The sequence below is a fragment of the Oncorhynchus masou genome, chromosome 13 (genome assembly GCF_036934945.1).
Source record: "Oncorhynchus masou masou isolate Uvic2021 chromosome 13, UVic_Omas_1.1, whole genome shotgun sequence".
NCBI lineage: Eukaryota > Metazoa > Chordata > Actinopteri > Salmoniformes > Salmonidae > Oncorhynchus > Oncorhynchus masou.
The window spans coordinates 37,677,990-37,692,885 of record NC_088224.1 but is presented as its reverse complement, the minus strand read 5'-3'; the positions used below and the strand labels follow the sequence as shown (position 1 = coordinate 37,692,885).

The 14,896-nt window shown below is 41.9% G+C and overlaps 2 protein-coding genes across 6 annotated transcripts; one reads left to right on the top strand and one right to left on the bottom strand.

Moving 5' to 3' along the window:
• Positions 1-307: 307 nt before the first annotated feature.
• On the bottom strand, positions 308-14,081 carry LOC135552244 (ladderlectin). Of its 4 annotated transcripts, none has more exons than XM_064983751.1 (7): positions 13,987-14,081; positions 13,784-13,862; positions 1,898-1,939; positions 1,578-1,705; positions 1,022-1,156; positions 717-828; positions 308-568 (listed from the first exon to the last, which is right to left on the bottom strand). In XM_064983751.1, exons 2-7 carry the CDS (start codon positions 13,842-13,844, stop codon positions 483-485), a joined length of 564 nt encoding a protein of 187 aa, XP_064839823.1. In that variant the 5' UTR covers positions 13,845-13,862; positions 13,987-14,081; the 3' UTR covers positions 308-482. The 4 variants fall into 4 exon arrangements, with proteins under 4 accessions (XP_064839823.1, XP_064839822.1, XP_064839821.1 ...); XM_064983750.1 differs by lacking the exons at positions 13,784-13,862; positions 13,987-14,081 and adding exons at positions 2,098-2,190; positions 2,301-2,467; XM_064983749.1 differs by lacking the exons at positions 13,784-13,862; positions 13,987-14,081 and adding exons at positions 2,098-2,176; positions 2,301-2,467.
• Positions 5,289-10,651, top strand: LOC135552243 (ladderlectin-like). Of its 2 annotated transcripts, none has more exons than XM_064983748.1 (6): positions 5,289-5,426; positions 5,537-5,629; positions 6,821-6,930; positions 9,817-9,951; positions 10,145-10,256; positions 10,439-10,651. In XM_064983748.1, exons 2-6 carry the CDS (start codon positions 5,569-5,571, stop codon positions 10,522-10,524), a joined length of 504 nt encoding a protein of 167 aa, XP_064839820.1. In that variant the 5' UTR covers positions 5,289-5,426; positions 5,537-5,568; the 3' UTR covers positions 10,525-10,651. The 2 variants fall into 2 exon arrangements, with proteins under 2 accessions (XP_064839820.1, XP_064839819.1); XM_064983747.1 differs by having other exon boundaries at positions 5,290-5,426; positions 5,551-5,629.
• Positions 14,082-14,896: the final 815 nt, after the last annotated feature.

Genomic DNA, 14,896 nt, shown 5'->3' with positions numbered 1-14,896 from the left:
AACGAAACAATTTATGATGCTTTTCATTTTATTTTGCAGTCAAAGACAATAGTTTCAGTATAGTTGTATTTATTTTTTAAATGTTTTTATTCATTATTTTATTTTGTTTATTAAACTGTTTATCCAAATTGTATTTTTATTTTAGTATCGGTTTTTGTTGACTGTAATAACCTTGAATCGACGGATAAATATCAAGAATTTAAATGACCATTGAGTAAACTCTGAGATCCTAGACTGTACCTTTAAGAATCCTCTTACAATTATGGCAGTATCATTCATGTTTAATAGTGACTCAAAAGAGAAAACACAATGTCTACTCCCGTTTTATTGACAATAAACAACAAAAGCATCACTCAACATATATGAACAACCACTAACTCAAAGTTACAGTTGACAGAAACAACTCATCTTTACAAAAAATGTGACTTTACCATAAAGACTGTTCAGTTGGGTGTTGGCACTATGGAGTATCATTGTTGGTTTCAGTTCTTCTGGATTTCACACATTCTTTTGGAGCACACAGAGGGAAAGCTGTTTCCACAGTTTATATCGTTCCAGCGATATTCATCTTAAAAGGAAACACGGCACAGAAATTACCTCTCAAATAATCTCAGGTGTTCACACAACAATAGAATAGTGTGTTTGTGGTGTGTGTGTGTGTGTGTGTCAGCTTTATTTGATGAATGGATCAGTGAATGATACTGGGCCTACTGTACCTCCCCAGTTGATCACTATACATGGCTCTCTGCCACCACTATTATTGGGCTCTCCTTTCTTCCAGTTCTGGTAATCAAATTCAGAGCCGTCACTCCAAAACCATAGTCTGTCCTGTGGTGAAGTAGTGAGGTCTCAGTATCCCATGTTATCATTATAATAGTATGCCAATAGATACTGCAGTGACCTTTTTGTTGTTGTTGAGTACATCTATAAGATCTTCCAAACCGAGATCTGACTTTATCAGTGACCCTTGAGATATTGATGAGTTTACCAAAGCTATTACTGATCTGTGAGTATACTCCACCTGAACAGCATCAAATCCTCCGATCCAGGTAGTTGAGAAACCGGCAGTCTTGCTCGCCACCACTTCCTGTAGAAATTGATATTCCGCAGAGCTGTGCACAGACGCCAGGTTTGCTCCAAGGGACACACAGTGGCGCTACAGTGAGAGGTAGACAGGGACAAAGACATTTCGTAATGTAAGTATTAGTCAGTAGTCCAGTCTGTGATAACTTATCTTCTGGACTCTCACAATCAACTATTGTCCATCACAAATTAATACTCCTTTAAAAAAATGCTCTAGGAGATATTAGATTATCTCTGTCTTAACCAATGTCCTACAAGTTTCAATATACAGTGTAGGCCTTAATTAACATAAATATATTTATGAATATGCCACGCTTAAAGAAAATTCCAATGAAACAATAACTTTAAGGGGAGGTTCAGTATTTTACATGACACATGTGGTGCTTATAAAAATATTAGGCCAAATCAACTTTAAGGGTAACCTCAAACCAAATAAGCGAGTTGATTTTGATTGAACTTTCCCTTTAATTCATAGTAGAGAGTAACCATAATACCTCTGCTAGGGGCCATGACCTTGCAGTCTCGACGAACATGAAGCAGCGCGATCCAAATTGGAACCAACCTGTGGGGCATTGGTTCCTGTTCTCTGCTGCCACTACTCCCTCCTCTGCCCCCTTAGCTCCTGGAAGAAGGACAGACAGGCAGGAATTCAAATGGACAAGTCATAGCAATGTTGTTCACAAACAACCGCCCTGCACACAACTGTTATTCTGATTAGCAGAATCATCAACCTGTGAGAGGTGTCTACCTAGTAGTACTGCGGATTAATCTACTGACATAAGTTTCATGTACAGAGATTGAAAGCTATAATTACCCGGAAGCAAAGCCTGCTCAAAGTCCTGGAACAGTTCTAAAACTGGAACACAGAAAAGAGTGAAGGTAGGGCCTCAGCACCCAGATAACAAAAACTTCAACTAGCTGGAGTTCCAGGGATCGACAGGAAAGTAGTGTTTTGTAAAGAATGCTGTAAAGTGTGAACTAAAGTGTATATTCTTGGATTGCTGTGTGTCCTACCTGTTGCTCCATTCATAGCAACGGCAGCACAGAGCAGCAGAGATATGGTCAACATTGCCATGGTGGTGATGATGGTCTCCTAAAAACAAGGTACTGGAACAATCAGAGGGCAATAATGCTAGAAACATCCAGAATTCTCTGAAAAACAGCGTAACAGCAAATTAAACCGTTTATTACTTAATGTACATGAATTGAGGACTTACCTGTTAATGTGAATCACTGGTAAGTTCTGCAGGTTCTGTTAATCTGGAGAAAGAGGAGCACTTTTACACTGTCAGCTACAAATAAATAGCCATTTTAAACAACTGTTAGCTGGCAATGGTGTTCCATAGAACTGATTAGAGGCGTGTTCAAATTCCAGATATGAATGGCTTTTCATGGCAATGTCCTTTGGAATGTCTACCTATCGTGTGAGCTATTAAAGATTATCCAGAAAATTAATGGTTACCTCGTAAATGGTTTTCCATGGAACGAGTATCCTGTTGAATAAAGTTCAAATGCCATATCCATGATAATGTTATTGGGAATAGTGTTGCATCCAGGGTTGGGGCCAACTAAAATAGATACTCTTGACATCAAATAAAATCAAGTCAAATTTGATTGGTCACATACACATATTTAGCAGATGTTATTGCGGGTGTAGTGAAATGCTTGTGTGTCCTAGCTCTACCAGTACAGTAATAAACTAACAATTCACAATAATACACACAAATCTAAAAGTAAAAGAATGGATTCAAGAAATATCTAAATATTAGGACGAGCAATGTTGGCGTGGCATTGACTAAAATACAGTATATACATATGAAATTAGTATGTAAACATTATTAAAGTGACTAGTGTTCCATTATTAAAGTGACCAGTGATTCCATGTCTATGTACATAGGGCAGCAGCCTCTAAGGTGCAGGGTTGAGTAACCGGGTGGTAGCCGGCTAGTGAAGGCTATTTAACAGTCTGATGGCCTTGAGATATAAGCTGTTTTTCAGCATCTCGGTCCCAGCTTTGATGCACCTGTACTGACCTCGCCTTCTGGATGATAGCGGGGTGAACAGGCTGTGGCTTGGGTGGTTGATGTCCTTGATTAACTTTTTGGCCTTCCTGTGACATCGAGTGCTGTAGGTATCCTGGAGGGCATGCAGTGTGCACCCAGTGATGCGTGGGCGGTGCAGTTGCCGTACCAGGCGGTGATACAAGCCGTCAGGATACCATCAATTGTGCATCTGTCAAAGTTTGTGAGGGTCTTAGGTGCCAAGACAAATTTAATTTCTTCAGCCTCCCGAGGTTGAAGAGGCACTGTTGTTGCACCTTCTTCACCACACTGTCTTGTCAGTGATGTGTACGTTGAGGAAATTGAAGCTTTTCATCTTCTTCACTGCGGTCCTGTCGATGTGGATGCTGGCGCGCTCCCTCTGCTGTCTCCTGAAGTCTCATGTAAATGTTATTTAGTTTACCATACTACATACCCCACTTTGTTTGGTTATCCTTAGATACATTCTCCAGATTTGCCCAGAAAGATTTGTTGATATGTTGTACATTTTCTATTGTAGATCATTTTTTGGGGGGGCGGGGAAATGCACCAAAAATGCTATTCACGTGCATGTCTTTAGTATTTAACAGATAGAAAGATGAAAAAAAGTATTTCTCCACAATCTTCTCTGGACAAGTCCGGTCCTGGAGTGTCTTAACAAAATGAAACCAAAATATAGACTTGACTTCATCCAGTGTCAAGAAAAATGGATTTGCGCGATATGACAATAAGCACATATTTAACGAGATATTACTTTATTTGCATATTTGTGACAAACATCCAACTGGTAAAGGGGAGAAAAATGAGGCTGTGGTGCCTAGCCTTATAAGAATAATCGTCGGTGTCCGACTCAGATTCAGACATTTCTGCCGCACCGTTCAAAGCGAAGGCCAGTTCTGGTTGTTGTTGATAACAGGTATTCTCTTGTCTATACTGTAATAGCCTTGACCATGTTCGCCCCGTTGTCAGTTACGAAGAGTAGGATATTCTCCTCTGGTATGTCCCATGTGATCAATGTGTGTCCGGCGTGGGGATGCTAAATCCGATGGAGGTTGACCAATGCGTGCTGTGCCTAGTATTTGTATTTATATTATTTTATTATGCCAAGGCAGCAGCTACTATTCCAAGTGTCCAGTGACATTAAGGCAATTACATACAATAAAACATTACATTTCACAACACATTGTTACACACTACTCTACTGCAACAGATCTACAATACAAAATCCATATGTACATGTGTAGAGTGTGTGTGCTTATGCGTGTGTCTGTGTGTGTGTGTGTCTCTTCACAGCCATCACTGTTCCATAAGGTGTAGTTTTAATTGTTTTTTCTAGCTGATTTGACTGCTTGTATGAGTTACTTGATGTGGAATAGAGTTGCATGTAGTCATGGCTCTATATAGTACTGTGTGTTTCGGGTAGTCTGTTCTGGACTTGGGGACTGTGAAGAGACCTCTGGTGGTATGTCTTGTGGGGTGTGCATGGATGTCTGAGCTGTGTGCTAGTCATTTAAACAGACAGCTTAGTGCTTTCAACATGTCACTTCTCACAAATACAAGTAGTGTTGAAGTCAATCTCTCCTCTTCTTTGCGCCAAGAGAGATTGACATGCATATTATTAATGTGAGCTTTTTAATTTTTTAATTTTTAATTTTACCAGGCAAGTCAGTTAAGAACAAATTCTTATTTTCAATGACGGCCTGGGAACAGTGGGTTAACTGCCTGTTCAGGGGCAGAACGACAGATTTGTACCTTGTCAGCTCAGGGGTTTGAACTTGCAACCTTCCGGTTACTAGTCCAACGCTCTAGCCACTAGGCTACCCTGCTGCCCCTTTAAGGGCCAGCTGCTTTGTTCTGGGCCAACTGTCATTTTCCTTTTTGTGGCACTTGACCATAATATTTAGATATTTCTTGAATCCATTCTTTTACTTTTAGATTTGTGTGTATTATTGTGAATTGTTAGTTTATTACTGTACTGGTGGAGCTAGGACACACAAGCATTTCACTACACCTGCAATTTGAACTTTATTCAACAGGATACTAGTTCCATGGAAAACCATTTACTAGGTAACCATAAATTTTCTGGATAATCTTTAATAGCTCACACGATAGGTAAACATTCCAAAGGACATTGCCATAAAAAGCCATTCATATCTGGAATTTGAACACGCCTCTAATCAGTTCTATGGAACACCATTACCAGCTAACAGTTGTTTGAAATGGCTATTTATTTGTAGCTGACAGTGCTTCTCTTTCTCCGGATGAACAGAACCTGCAGAACTTACCAGTGATTCACATTAACAGGTAAGTCCTCAATTCATGTACATTAAGTAATAAACAGTTTAATTTGCTGTTATGCTGTTTTTCAGAGAATTCTGGATGTTTCTAGCATTATTGCCCTCTGATTGTTCCAGTACCTTGTTTTTAGGAGACCATCATCACCACCATGGCAATGTCGACCATATCTCTGCTGCTCTGTGCTGCTGTTGCTATGAATGGAGCAACAGGTAGGACACACAGCAAACCAAGAATATACACTTTAGTTCACACTTTACAGCATTCTTTACAAAACACTCATTTCCTGTCGATCCCTGGAACTCCAGCTAGTTGAAGTTTTTGTTGTCCAGGTGCTGAGGCCCTACCTTCACAAGTTTTTGGGGTACCAGTTCTTGTTTCAGAACGTTTGCTGGAGAAAAACACTGAGGAAAGTGTGTTACTAGTTAGTTGCACTTGTTTTGAATTTGGCCAGTACGATAGTAACTTTTTCACACTACTGAGTCACTGGGCTGGCCTGGTTACGAATCCACCGTAGTTGCTGGAACTGTGCTGGGAAAGGCAATGCGAAAATAAAATATCTAAGCCAGCACATGACAGTTCGGGTCGGCAAAGGGTATAGAACAGTCCCATGAACTTTGCAAAGGCAGCGTTGATTTCATGTGTTTTCTTGTCTTTAACTGCATTCTCTATAGAGTCCCTTGAAAAGACAATTTACTTTGAGCAGGCTTTGCATCTGGGTAATTGTAGTTTTTAATCTCTGTCCATGAAACTTATGTCAGTAGATTCATCCGCAGTACTACTAGGTAGACACCTCTCACAGGTTGATGATTCTATTAATCAGAATAACAGTTGTCAGGCCTCCCGGGTGGCGCAGTGGTTAAGGGCGCTGTACTGCAGCGCCAGCTGTACCATCAGAGTCCCTGGGTTCGCGCCCAGGCTCAGTCGTAACCGGCCGTGACCAGGAGGTCCGTGGGGCGACGCACAATTGGCCTAGCGTCGTCCGGGTTAGGGAGGGCTTGGTCGGTAGGGATGTCCTTGTCTCATCGCGCACCAGAGACTCCTGTGGCGGGCCGGGTGCAGTGAGCGCTAACCAAGGTTGCCAGGTGCACAGTGTACCCTACGACACATTGGTGCGGCTGTCTTCCGGGTTGGATGCGCGCTGTGTTAAGGAGCAGTACGGCTGGTTGGGTTGTGTATCGGAGGACGCATGACTTTCAACCTTTGTCTCTGAGCCCGTACGGGAGTTGTAGCGATGAGACAAGATGGTAGCTACTACAATAATTGGATACCACGAAATTGGGGTAAAAAAGTTTTAAAAATTTAAATAAAAAGAATAACAGTTGTGTGCAGGGGCTGTTGTTTGTGGACAACATTGCTATGACTTGTCCATTTGAATTCCTGCCTGTCTGTCCTTCTTCCAGGAGCTAAGGGGGAAGAGGAGAACAGGAACCAATGCCCCACAGGCTGGTTCCAATTTGGATTGCGCTGCTTCATGTTCGTCGAGACTGCAAGGTCATGGCCCCAAGCAGAGGTATTATGGTTACTCTCTACTGTGAATTAAAGGGAAAGTTTGATCGAAATCAACTCGCTTATTTGGTTTGAGGTTACCCTTAAAGGTGATTTGGCCTAATTTTTTTTTAAAGGCAACGCACGTGTCATGTAAAATAATGAACCTCCCCTTGAAGTTATTGTTTCATTGGAATTTTTCTTTAAGCGTGGCATATTGATTGATATATTTATACTAATTAAGGCCTACTGTATATTGAAATCTATAGGACATTGGTTAAGACAGAGATAATCTAATATCTCCTAGAGCATTTTTTAAAAGGAGCATTAATTTGCGATGGACAATATTTGATCCCACGCTGAGGTCTGTCCAACGCTGGTCCGACCAAGCTGATTCCACACTCCAAGACTGCTTCCATCACGTGGACTGGGACATGTTTCGTATTGCGTCAGACAACAACATTGATGAATACGCTGATTCGGTGTGCGAGTTCATTAGAACGTGCGTTGAAGATGTCGTTCCCATAGCAACGATTAAAACATTCCCTATCCAGAAACCGTGGATTGATGGCAGCATTCGCGTGAAACTGAAAGCGCGAACCACTGCTTTTAATCAGGGCAAGGTGACTGGTAACATGACCGAATACAAACAGTGCAGCTATTCCCTCCGCAAGGCTATCAAACAAGCTAAGCGTCAGTATAGAGACAAAGTAGAATCTCAATGCAACGGCTCAGACACAAGAGGTATGTGGCAGGGTCTACAGTCAATCACGGACTACAAGAAGAAAACCAGCCCAGTCACGGACCAGGATGTCTTGCTCCCAGGCAGACTAAATAACGTTTTTGCCCGCTTTGAGGACAATACAGTGCCACTGACACGGCCTGCAACGAAAACATGTGGTCTCTCCTTTACTGCAGCCGAGGTGAGTAAAACATTTAAACGTGTTAACCCTCGCAAGGCTGCAGGCCCAGACGGCATCCCCAGCCGCGCCCTCAGAGCATGCGCAGACCAGCTGGCTGGTGTGTTTACGGACATATTCAATCAATCCCTATACCAGTCTGCTGTTCCCACATGCTTCAAGAGGGCCACCATTGTTCCTGTTCCCAAGAAAGCTAAGGTAACTGAGCTAAACGACTACCGCCTCGTAGCACTCACTTCCATCATCATGAAGGGCTTTGAGAGACTAGTCAAGGACCATATCACCTCCACCCTACCTGACACCCTAGACCCACTCCAATTTGCTTACCGCCCAAATAGGTCCACAGACGATGCAATCTCAACCACACTGCACACTGCCCTAACCCATCTGGACAAGAGGAATACCTATGTGAGAATGCTGTTCATCGACTACAGCTCGGCATTTAACACCATAGTACCCTCCAAGCTCGTCATCAAGCTCGAGACCCTGGGTCTCGACCCCGCCCTGTGCAACTGGGTACTGGACTTCCTGACGGGCCGCCCCCAGGTGGTGAGGGTAGGCAACAACATCTCCACCCCGCTGATCCTCAACACTGGGGCCCCACAAGGGTGCGTTCTGAGCCCTCTCCTGTACTCCCTGTTCACCCACGACTGCGCGGCCACGCACGCCTGCAACTCAATCATCAAGTTTGCGGACGACACAACAGTGGTAGGCTTGATTACCAACAACGACGAGACGGCCTACAGAGAGGAGGTGAGGGCCCTCGGAGTGTGGTGTCAGGAAAATAACCTCACACTCAATGTCAACAAAACTAAGGAGATGATTGTGGACTTCAGGAAACAGCAGAGGGAACACCCCCCTATCCACATCGATGGAACACAGTAGTGGAGAGGGTAGTAAGTTTGAAGTTCCTCGGCATACACATCACAGACAAACTGAATTGGTCCACTCACACAGACAGCATCGTGAAGAAGGCGCAGCAGCGCCTCTTCAACCTCAGGAGGCTGAAGAAATTCGGCTTGTCACCAAAAGCACTCACAAACTTCTACAGATGCACAATGGAGAGCATCCTGGCGGGCTGTATCACCGCCTGGTACGGTAACTGCTCCGCCCACAACCGTAAGGCTCTCCAGAGGGTAGTGAGGTCTGCACAACGCATCACCGGGGGCAAACTACCTGCCCTCCAGGACACCTACACCACCCGATGTTACAGGAAGGCCATAAAGATCATCAAGGACAACACCCACCCGAGCCACTGCCTGTTCACCCCGCTATCATCCAGAAGGCGAGGTCAGTACAGGTGCATCAAAGCTGGGACCGAGAGACTGAAAAACAGCTTCTATCTCAAGGCCATCAGACTGTTAAACAGCAACCACTAACATTGAGTGGCTGCTGCCAACACACTGACTCAACTCCAGCCACTTTAATAATGGGAATTGATGGGAAATGATGTAAAATATATCACTAGCCACTTTAAACAATGCTACCTAATATAATGTTTACATACCCTACATTATTCATCTCATATGTATACGTATATACTGTACTCTATATCATCTACTGCATCCTTATGTAATACATGTATCACTAACCACTTTAACTATGCCACTTTGTTTTCATACTCATCTCATATGTATATACTGTACTCGATACCATCTACTGTATCTTGCCTATGCTGCTCTGTACTATCACTCATTCATATATCTTTATGTACATATTCTTTATCCCCTTACACTGTGTATAAGAAATTAGTTTTGGAATTGTTAGTTAGATTACTTGTTGGTTATTACTGCATTGTCGGAACTAGAAGCACAAGCATTTCGCTACACTCGCATCAACATCTGCTAACCATGTGTATGTGACAAATAAAATTAGATTTGATTAGATTTGATTTGATTGCGAGAGTCCAGAAGATAAGTTATCACAGACTGGACTACTGACTAATACTTACATTACGAAATGTCTTTGTCCCTGTCTACCTCTCACTGTAGCGCCACTGTGTGTCCCTTGGAGCAAACCTGGCGTCTGTGCACAGCTCTGCGGAGTATCAATTTCTACAGGCAATTGCGGGGTGCAAGACTGGCGATTTCTCAACTACCTGGATCGGAGGATTTGATGCTGTTCAGGTGGAGTATACTCACAGATCAGTAATATCTTTGGTAAACTCATCAATATCTCAAGGGTCACTGATAAAGTCAGATCTCGGTTTGGAAGATCTTACAGATGTACTCAACAACAACAAAAAGGTCACTGCAGTATCTATTGGCATACTATTATAATGATAACATGGGATACTAAGACCTCACTACTTCACCACAGGACAGACTATGGTTTTGGAGTGACGGCTCTGAATTTGATTACCAGAACTGGAAGAAAGGAGAGCCCAATAATAGTGGTGGCAGAGAGCCATGTATAGTGATCAACTGGGGAGGTACAGTAGGCCCAGTATCATTCACTGATCCATTCATCAAATAAAGCTGACACACACACACACACACACACACACACACACACACACACACACACACATACATCACAAACACACTATTCTATTGTTGTGTGAACACCTGAGATTATTTGAGAGGTAATTTCTGTGCTGTGTTTCCTTTTAAGATGAATATCGCTGGAACGATATAAACTGTGGAAACAGCTTTCCCTCTGTGTGCTCCAAAAGAATGTGTGAAATCCAGAAGAACTGAAACACACAATGATACTCCATAGTGCCAACACCCAACTGAACAGTCTTTATGGTAAAGTCAAATATTCAGTAAAGATTATTTGTACTTGTTTTGTTGTTTATTGTCAATAAAACGGGAGTAGACATTGTGTTTTCTCTTAAGAGTAATTATTAAACATAAATGATACTGCCATAATTGTAATAGGATTCTTAAAGGTACCGTCTAGGATCTCGGAGTTTGTTCAAAGAGTCATACAAACAATGTCAGTATAAATACCAGGTGAGATAGCCACCAGCTAGCTATTAGTAGCTGCACGTCAACCAGTAGCTGCACGTCAGGACAACCAACTTTAGCAGTTTGCATGAAAAGAACAGAAGCATAGCAACCATAGCAACCTCAAATGAGTTTCAAAAAAAGAGAAGAAGCACTGGTTAATTCATTCGTCCAGTCTGAAAATTCCACGAGACTGCAATGAGCCAGCCTTCAGAAAATTCAACCGAACACTTGATAACAAATGTAAAACTTCTGCAGCTGTTAGAGCGAATGGCTTGATTGCTTCGCAAAACTATACAGCAACCCAGAACGTTAAGGAGATTCTGAAAGAGGCATGAAAAATAACCATGTGGATAGACGGATGGAGCAAGAAAGGACTGACTGCTTCGTTTATGGGTATATCAGCCTGTTTCTATCACCCCACCTCCATCAAGGAAATTGAGCAAGCTGAGGAGACTAAACTGCTCGGCGTAACCTTGGATTGTAAACTGTCTGGTCAAAACGTATTGATGCAAAGGTAGCTAAAATGGGCAGTGGTCTGTCCGTAATAAAGCGCTGCTCTGCTTTCTTGACAAGGCTATCAACAAAACAAGTCCTACAGGCCCTAGTTTTGTCACACCTGGACTACTGCCCAGTCCAGTGGAGGCTCCGCAGAAGAAGAATGAGAGTACCATCCTCCTCAGTAAAATGTAATAAAAATAAAAATAGTGAAACAATAAAAAAGTTATCCTTTTTAGATTAACCTGTTGAAACTCTAGGGGCGCAATTTCATTTTTGGATGAAAAACGTTTTAAACAAGATATTTTGTCACAAAAAGATGCTCGACTATGCATATAATTGGTAGCTTTGGAAAGAAAACACTCTGACGTTTCCAGAACTGCAAAGATATTTTCTGTGCGTGCCCTAGAACGTGAGCTTCAGGCAAAACCAAGATGAGACGGCATCCAGGAAATGAGCAGGATTTTTGAGGCTCTGTTTTCCATTGTCTCCTTATATGGCTGTGAATGCGAGAGGAGTAAGTCTGCCCTTTCTGTCGTTTCCCCAAGGTGTCTGCAGCATTGTGACGTATTTGTAGGCATATCATTGGAAGATTGACCATAAGAGACCACATTTACCAGGTGTCCGCCCGGTGTCCTGCGCCGAAATTGGTGCGCAAAAGTCAGCTGCAAGTATTTTTCCATGGAATTTAGAGAAGAATGCAGGCTTCCACGAACGATATATCAATGAAGAGATATGTGAAAAAACACCTTGAGGATTGATTCCAAACAACGTTTGCCATGTTTCGGTCGATATTATGGAGTTAATTCGGAAAAAGTTTGACGTTGTAGGTGACTGAATTTTCGGTTCGTTTCGGTAGCCAAATGTGATGTACAAAACGGAGCGATTTCTCCTACACAAAGACGCTTTCAGGAAAAACTGCGCATTTGGTATGTAACTGAGAGTCTCCTCATTGAAAACATCCGAAGCTCTTCAAAGGTAAATGATTTTATTTATTTGGTTATCTGGTTTTTGTGAAAATGTTGCGTGCTAAATGCTACTCAAAATGCTAATTAGCATACTCTTACACAAATTAGTCAATTGCTATGGTTCAAAAGCATATTTTGAAAATCTGAGATGACAGTGTTGTTAAGAAAAGGCTAAGCTTGAGAGCAGGCGCATTATTTTCATTTTATTTGCGATTTTCAGAAATCGTTAACGTTGCGTTATGCTAATGAGCCTGAGGCTTTAGTCACGATCCCGGATCCGGGATGGGGAGTTTCAACAGGTTAAACTATACTAAATACATTCATATGTCAGCAAATAATTGATTAAAACACATAGTTTTGCAATGAAGGTCTATAGCAACGGCACTCGCTGGGGTAGCACCATGGTGTAGCCGGAGGACAGCTATCTTCTGTCCTCCTCTGGGTACATTGACTTCAATACAAAACCTAGGAGGCTCGTAGGCCTCAACCCCTTCAATAGATATACATAGTAATTATGACCACTTCCGGAGGACGACCTCCATCCAGTCAAAGCTTTTGCAGTATGAACAGACATGCTGTTCATCCAATCATAGGATTAGAATTAGAGAATGAACCTAGTGTGTTGTATTCGGGTTGTGCCGAATACAGGAGATGGAAGAGGTAGATTATAAATTGTTTTCTTGATTTTAGAACTTTATTTTTGTGTCCAGTTAGCAAGGCAAATTGAAATAAAATGCACTAACTTCAGTAGCAAGTAGCAGTAACTCGCTAGCTACCAGCTCAAGTGTGCAGTTTTCGCCAACACAAACGAAAATGTTGTTGACTTTTTGTCGAAGAACCCCTTTCATTCTCTGGGGTACTCGGGAAAAGGTGGGAATTAAAACTGAGGGTCGACCTCTGCCTGAGATCAGTTTCATGAAGAAGGATGAAAAGGTGAGGGCGTTCAATACCAACTGGTATCAAATGTATAGCTGGTTAACAGGGAGCCTTTCATCATGCAGCGTGCATTGCAGGACTTGCCTGCTTTTTGGAAAGTCTGAAACTTGGGCGAAAGGGGGGTACAGTGACCTGAAGTACATTGATCGTTCAGCTAAATGCCAAAACAAAATCATGGAGCATATAAATGCCCACATCAGATCTAAGCTGGGAAAAAGCTGAATCAATCATGACGAAGGTCTGCATATTCAAACCTCGCAACACAACGGGAAAGTAAGAAGAAACAGGGATGTTGTCAAGTGGCATATCAACACCACTGCATTTTGGGTCAGGCAAGAATTGGCTATTAGAGGACATGACACAAGGGCAACTACAAGGAGCTTGCAGCGGTAATTGCGCGTTAAGATGCTTTACTTGCTGAACATATGGAACTATCGACTGTGCTTTCTGGGATGTCGGTAAGGTCTCGGGTAGGGCCTCAGCACCTGGACAACAAAAACTTCAACTAGCTGGAGTTCCAGGGATCGACAGGAAAGGAGTGTTTTGTAAAGAATGCTGTAAAGTGTGAACTAAAGTGTATATTCTTGGTTTGCTGTGTGTCCTACCTGTTGCTCCATTCAGAGCAACGGCAGCACAGAGCAGCAGAGATATGGTCAACATTGCCATGGTGGTGATGATGGTCTCCTAAAAACAATGTACTGGAACAATCAGAGGGCAATAATGCTAGAAACATCCATAATTCTCTGAAAAACAGCATAACGGCAAAGTAAACCGTTTATTTTGAAATGTACATGAATTAAGGACTTACCTGTTAATGTGAATCACTGGTAAGTTCTGCAGGTTCTTTTCATCTGGAGAAAGAGGAGCACTTTTACAATGTCAACTACAAATAAATAGTTAGCAATTTCAATTGTTAGCTGGCAATGGTGTTCCATAGAGCTGATTTAAGGTATGTTCAAATTCCAGATATGAATGGCAAAGAATGTTCTTTGGAATGGTTACCGATCGTGTGAGCTATAAAATATTATCAATTTAAAAAAATGATTAACTAGTATTGGTGTTCCATGGGACTACAGTAGTATTCTGTTGAACAAAGTTCAAATACCATGTTTATGGCAATGTTATTTGGAATGGTTTTGCATCCAGGGTTGGGGCCAACTAATATAGAAATTCCTATTCAATTATTGACATCACTTATGAAGTGGAGAATTTACGTGGTATTCAATTTGAATTCCAACAAAAAAACGTTAAAGGGGCAATCAAACAGTCGAAACAATAACAAAGCGTCCTAACACTAACCTTACCTTAACCCCTAACACCTAGCCTAGCTAATGTTAGCCACCTATCTAATGTTTGCCACAAATAATTTTTAATTTATTTTTTTATTTCATCTTTATTTAACCAGGTAGGCTAGTTGAGAACATGTTATCATTTGCAAATGCGGCCTGGCCAAGATAAAGCATAGCAGTGTGAACAGACAACACAGAGTTACACATGGAGTAAACAATAAACAAGTCAATAACACAGTAGAAAAAAAAGAGTCTACATACATTGTGTGCAAAGGGCATGAGGAGGTAGGCAAATAATTACAATTTTGCAGATTAACACTGGAGTGGTAAATGATCAGATGGTCATGTACAGGTAGAGATATTGGTGTGCAAAAGAGCATAAAAGTAAATAAATAAAAACAGTATGGGGATGAGGTAGGTGAAAATGGG

Excerpts from the sequence above, each read along its gene's own strand:
- LOC135552244 (XM_064983751.1), bottom strand. The coding sequence starts at position 13,844 with ATGGCAATGTTGACCATATCTCTGCTGCTCTGTGCTGCCGTTGCTCTG. Across the intron at positions 1,706-1,897 it reads TGAGCAGGCTTTGCTTCCGG|GAGCTAAGGGGGCAGAGGAG; the intron begins GTAATTATAGCT and ends TCCTTCTTCCAG. Across the intron at positions 829-1,021 it reads GAGGATTTGATGCTGTTCAG|GACAGACTATGGTTTTGGAG; the intron begins GTGGAGTATACT and ends ACTTCACCACAG.
- LOC135552243 (XM_064983748.1), top strand. The coding sequence starts at position 5,569 with ATGGCAATGTCGACCATATCTCTGCTGCTCTGTGCTGCTGTTGCTATG. Across the intron at positions 9,952-10,144 it reads GAGGATTTGATGCTGTTCAG|GACAGACTATGGTTTTGGAG; the intron begins GTGGAGTATACT and ends ACTTCACCACAG. Across the intron at positions 10,257-10,438 it reads TATAGTGATCAACTGGGGAG|ATGAATATCGCTGGAACGAT; the intron begins GTACAGTAGGCC and ends TTTCCTTTTAAG.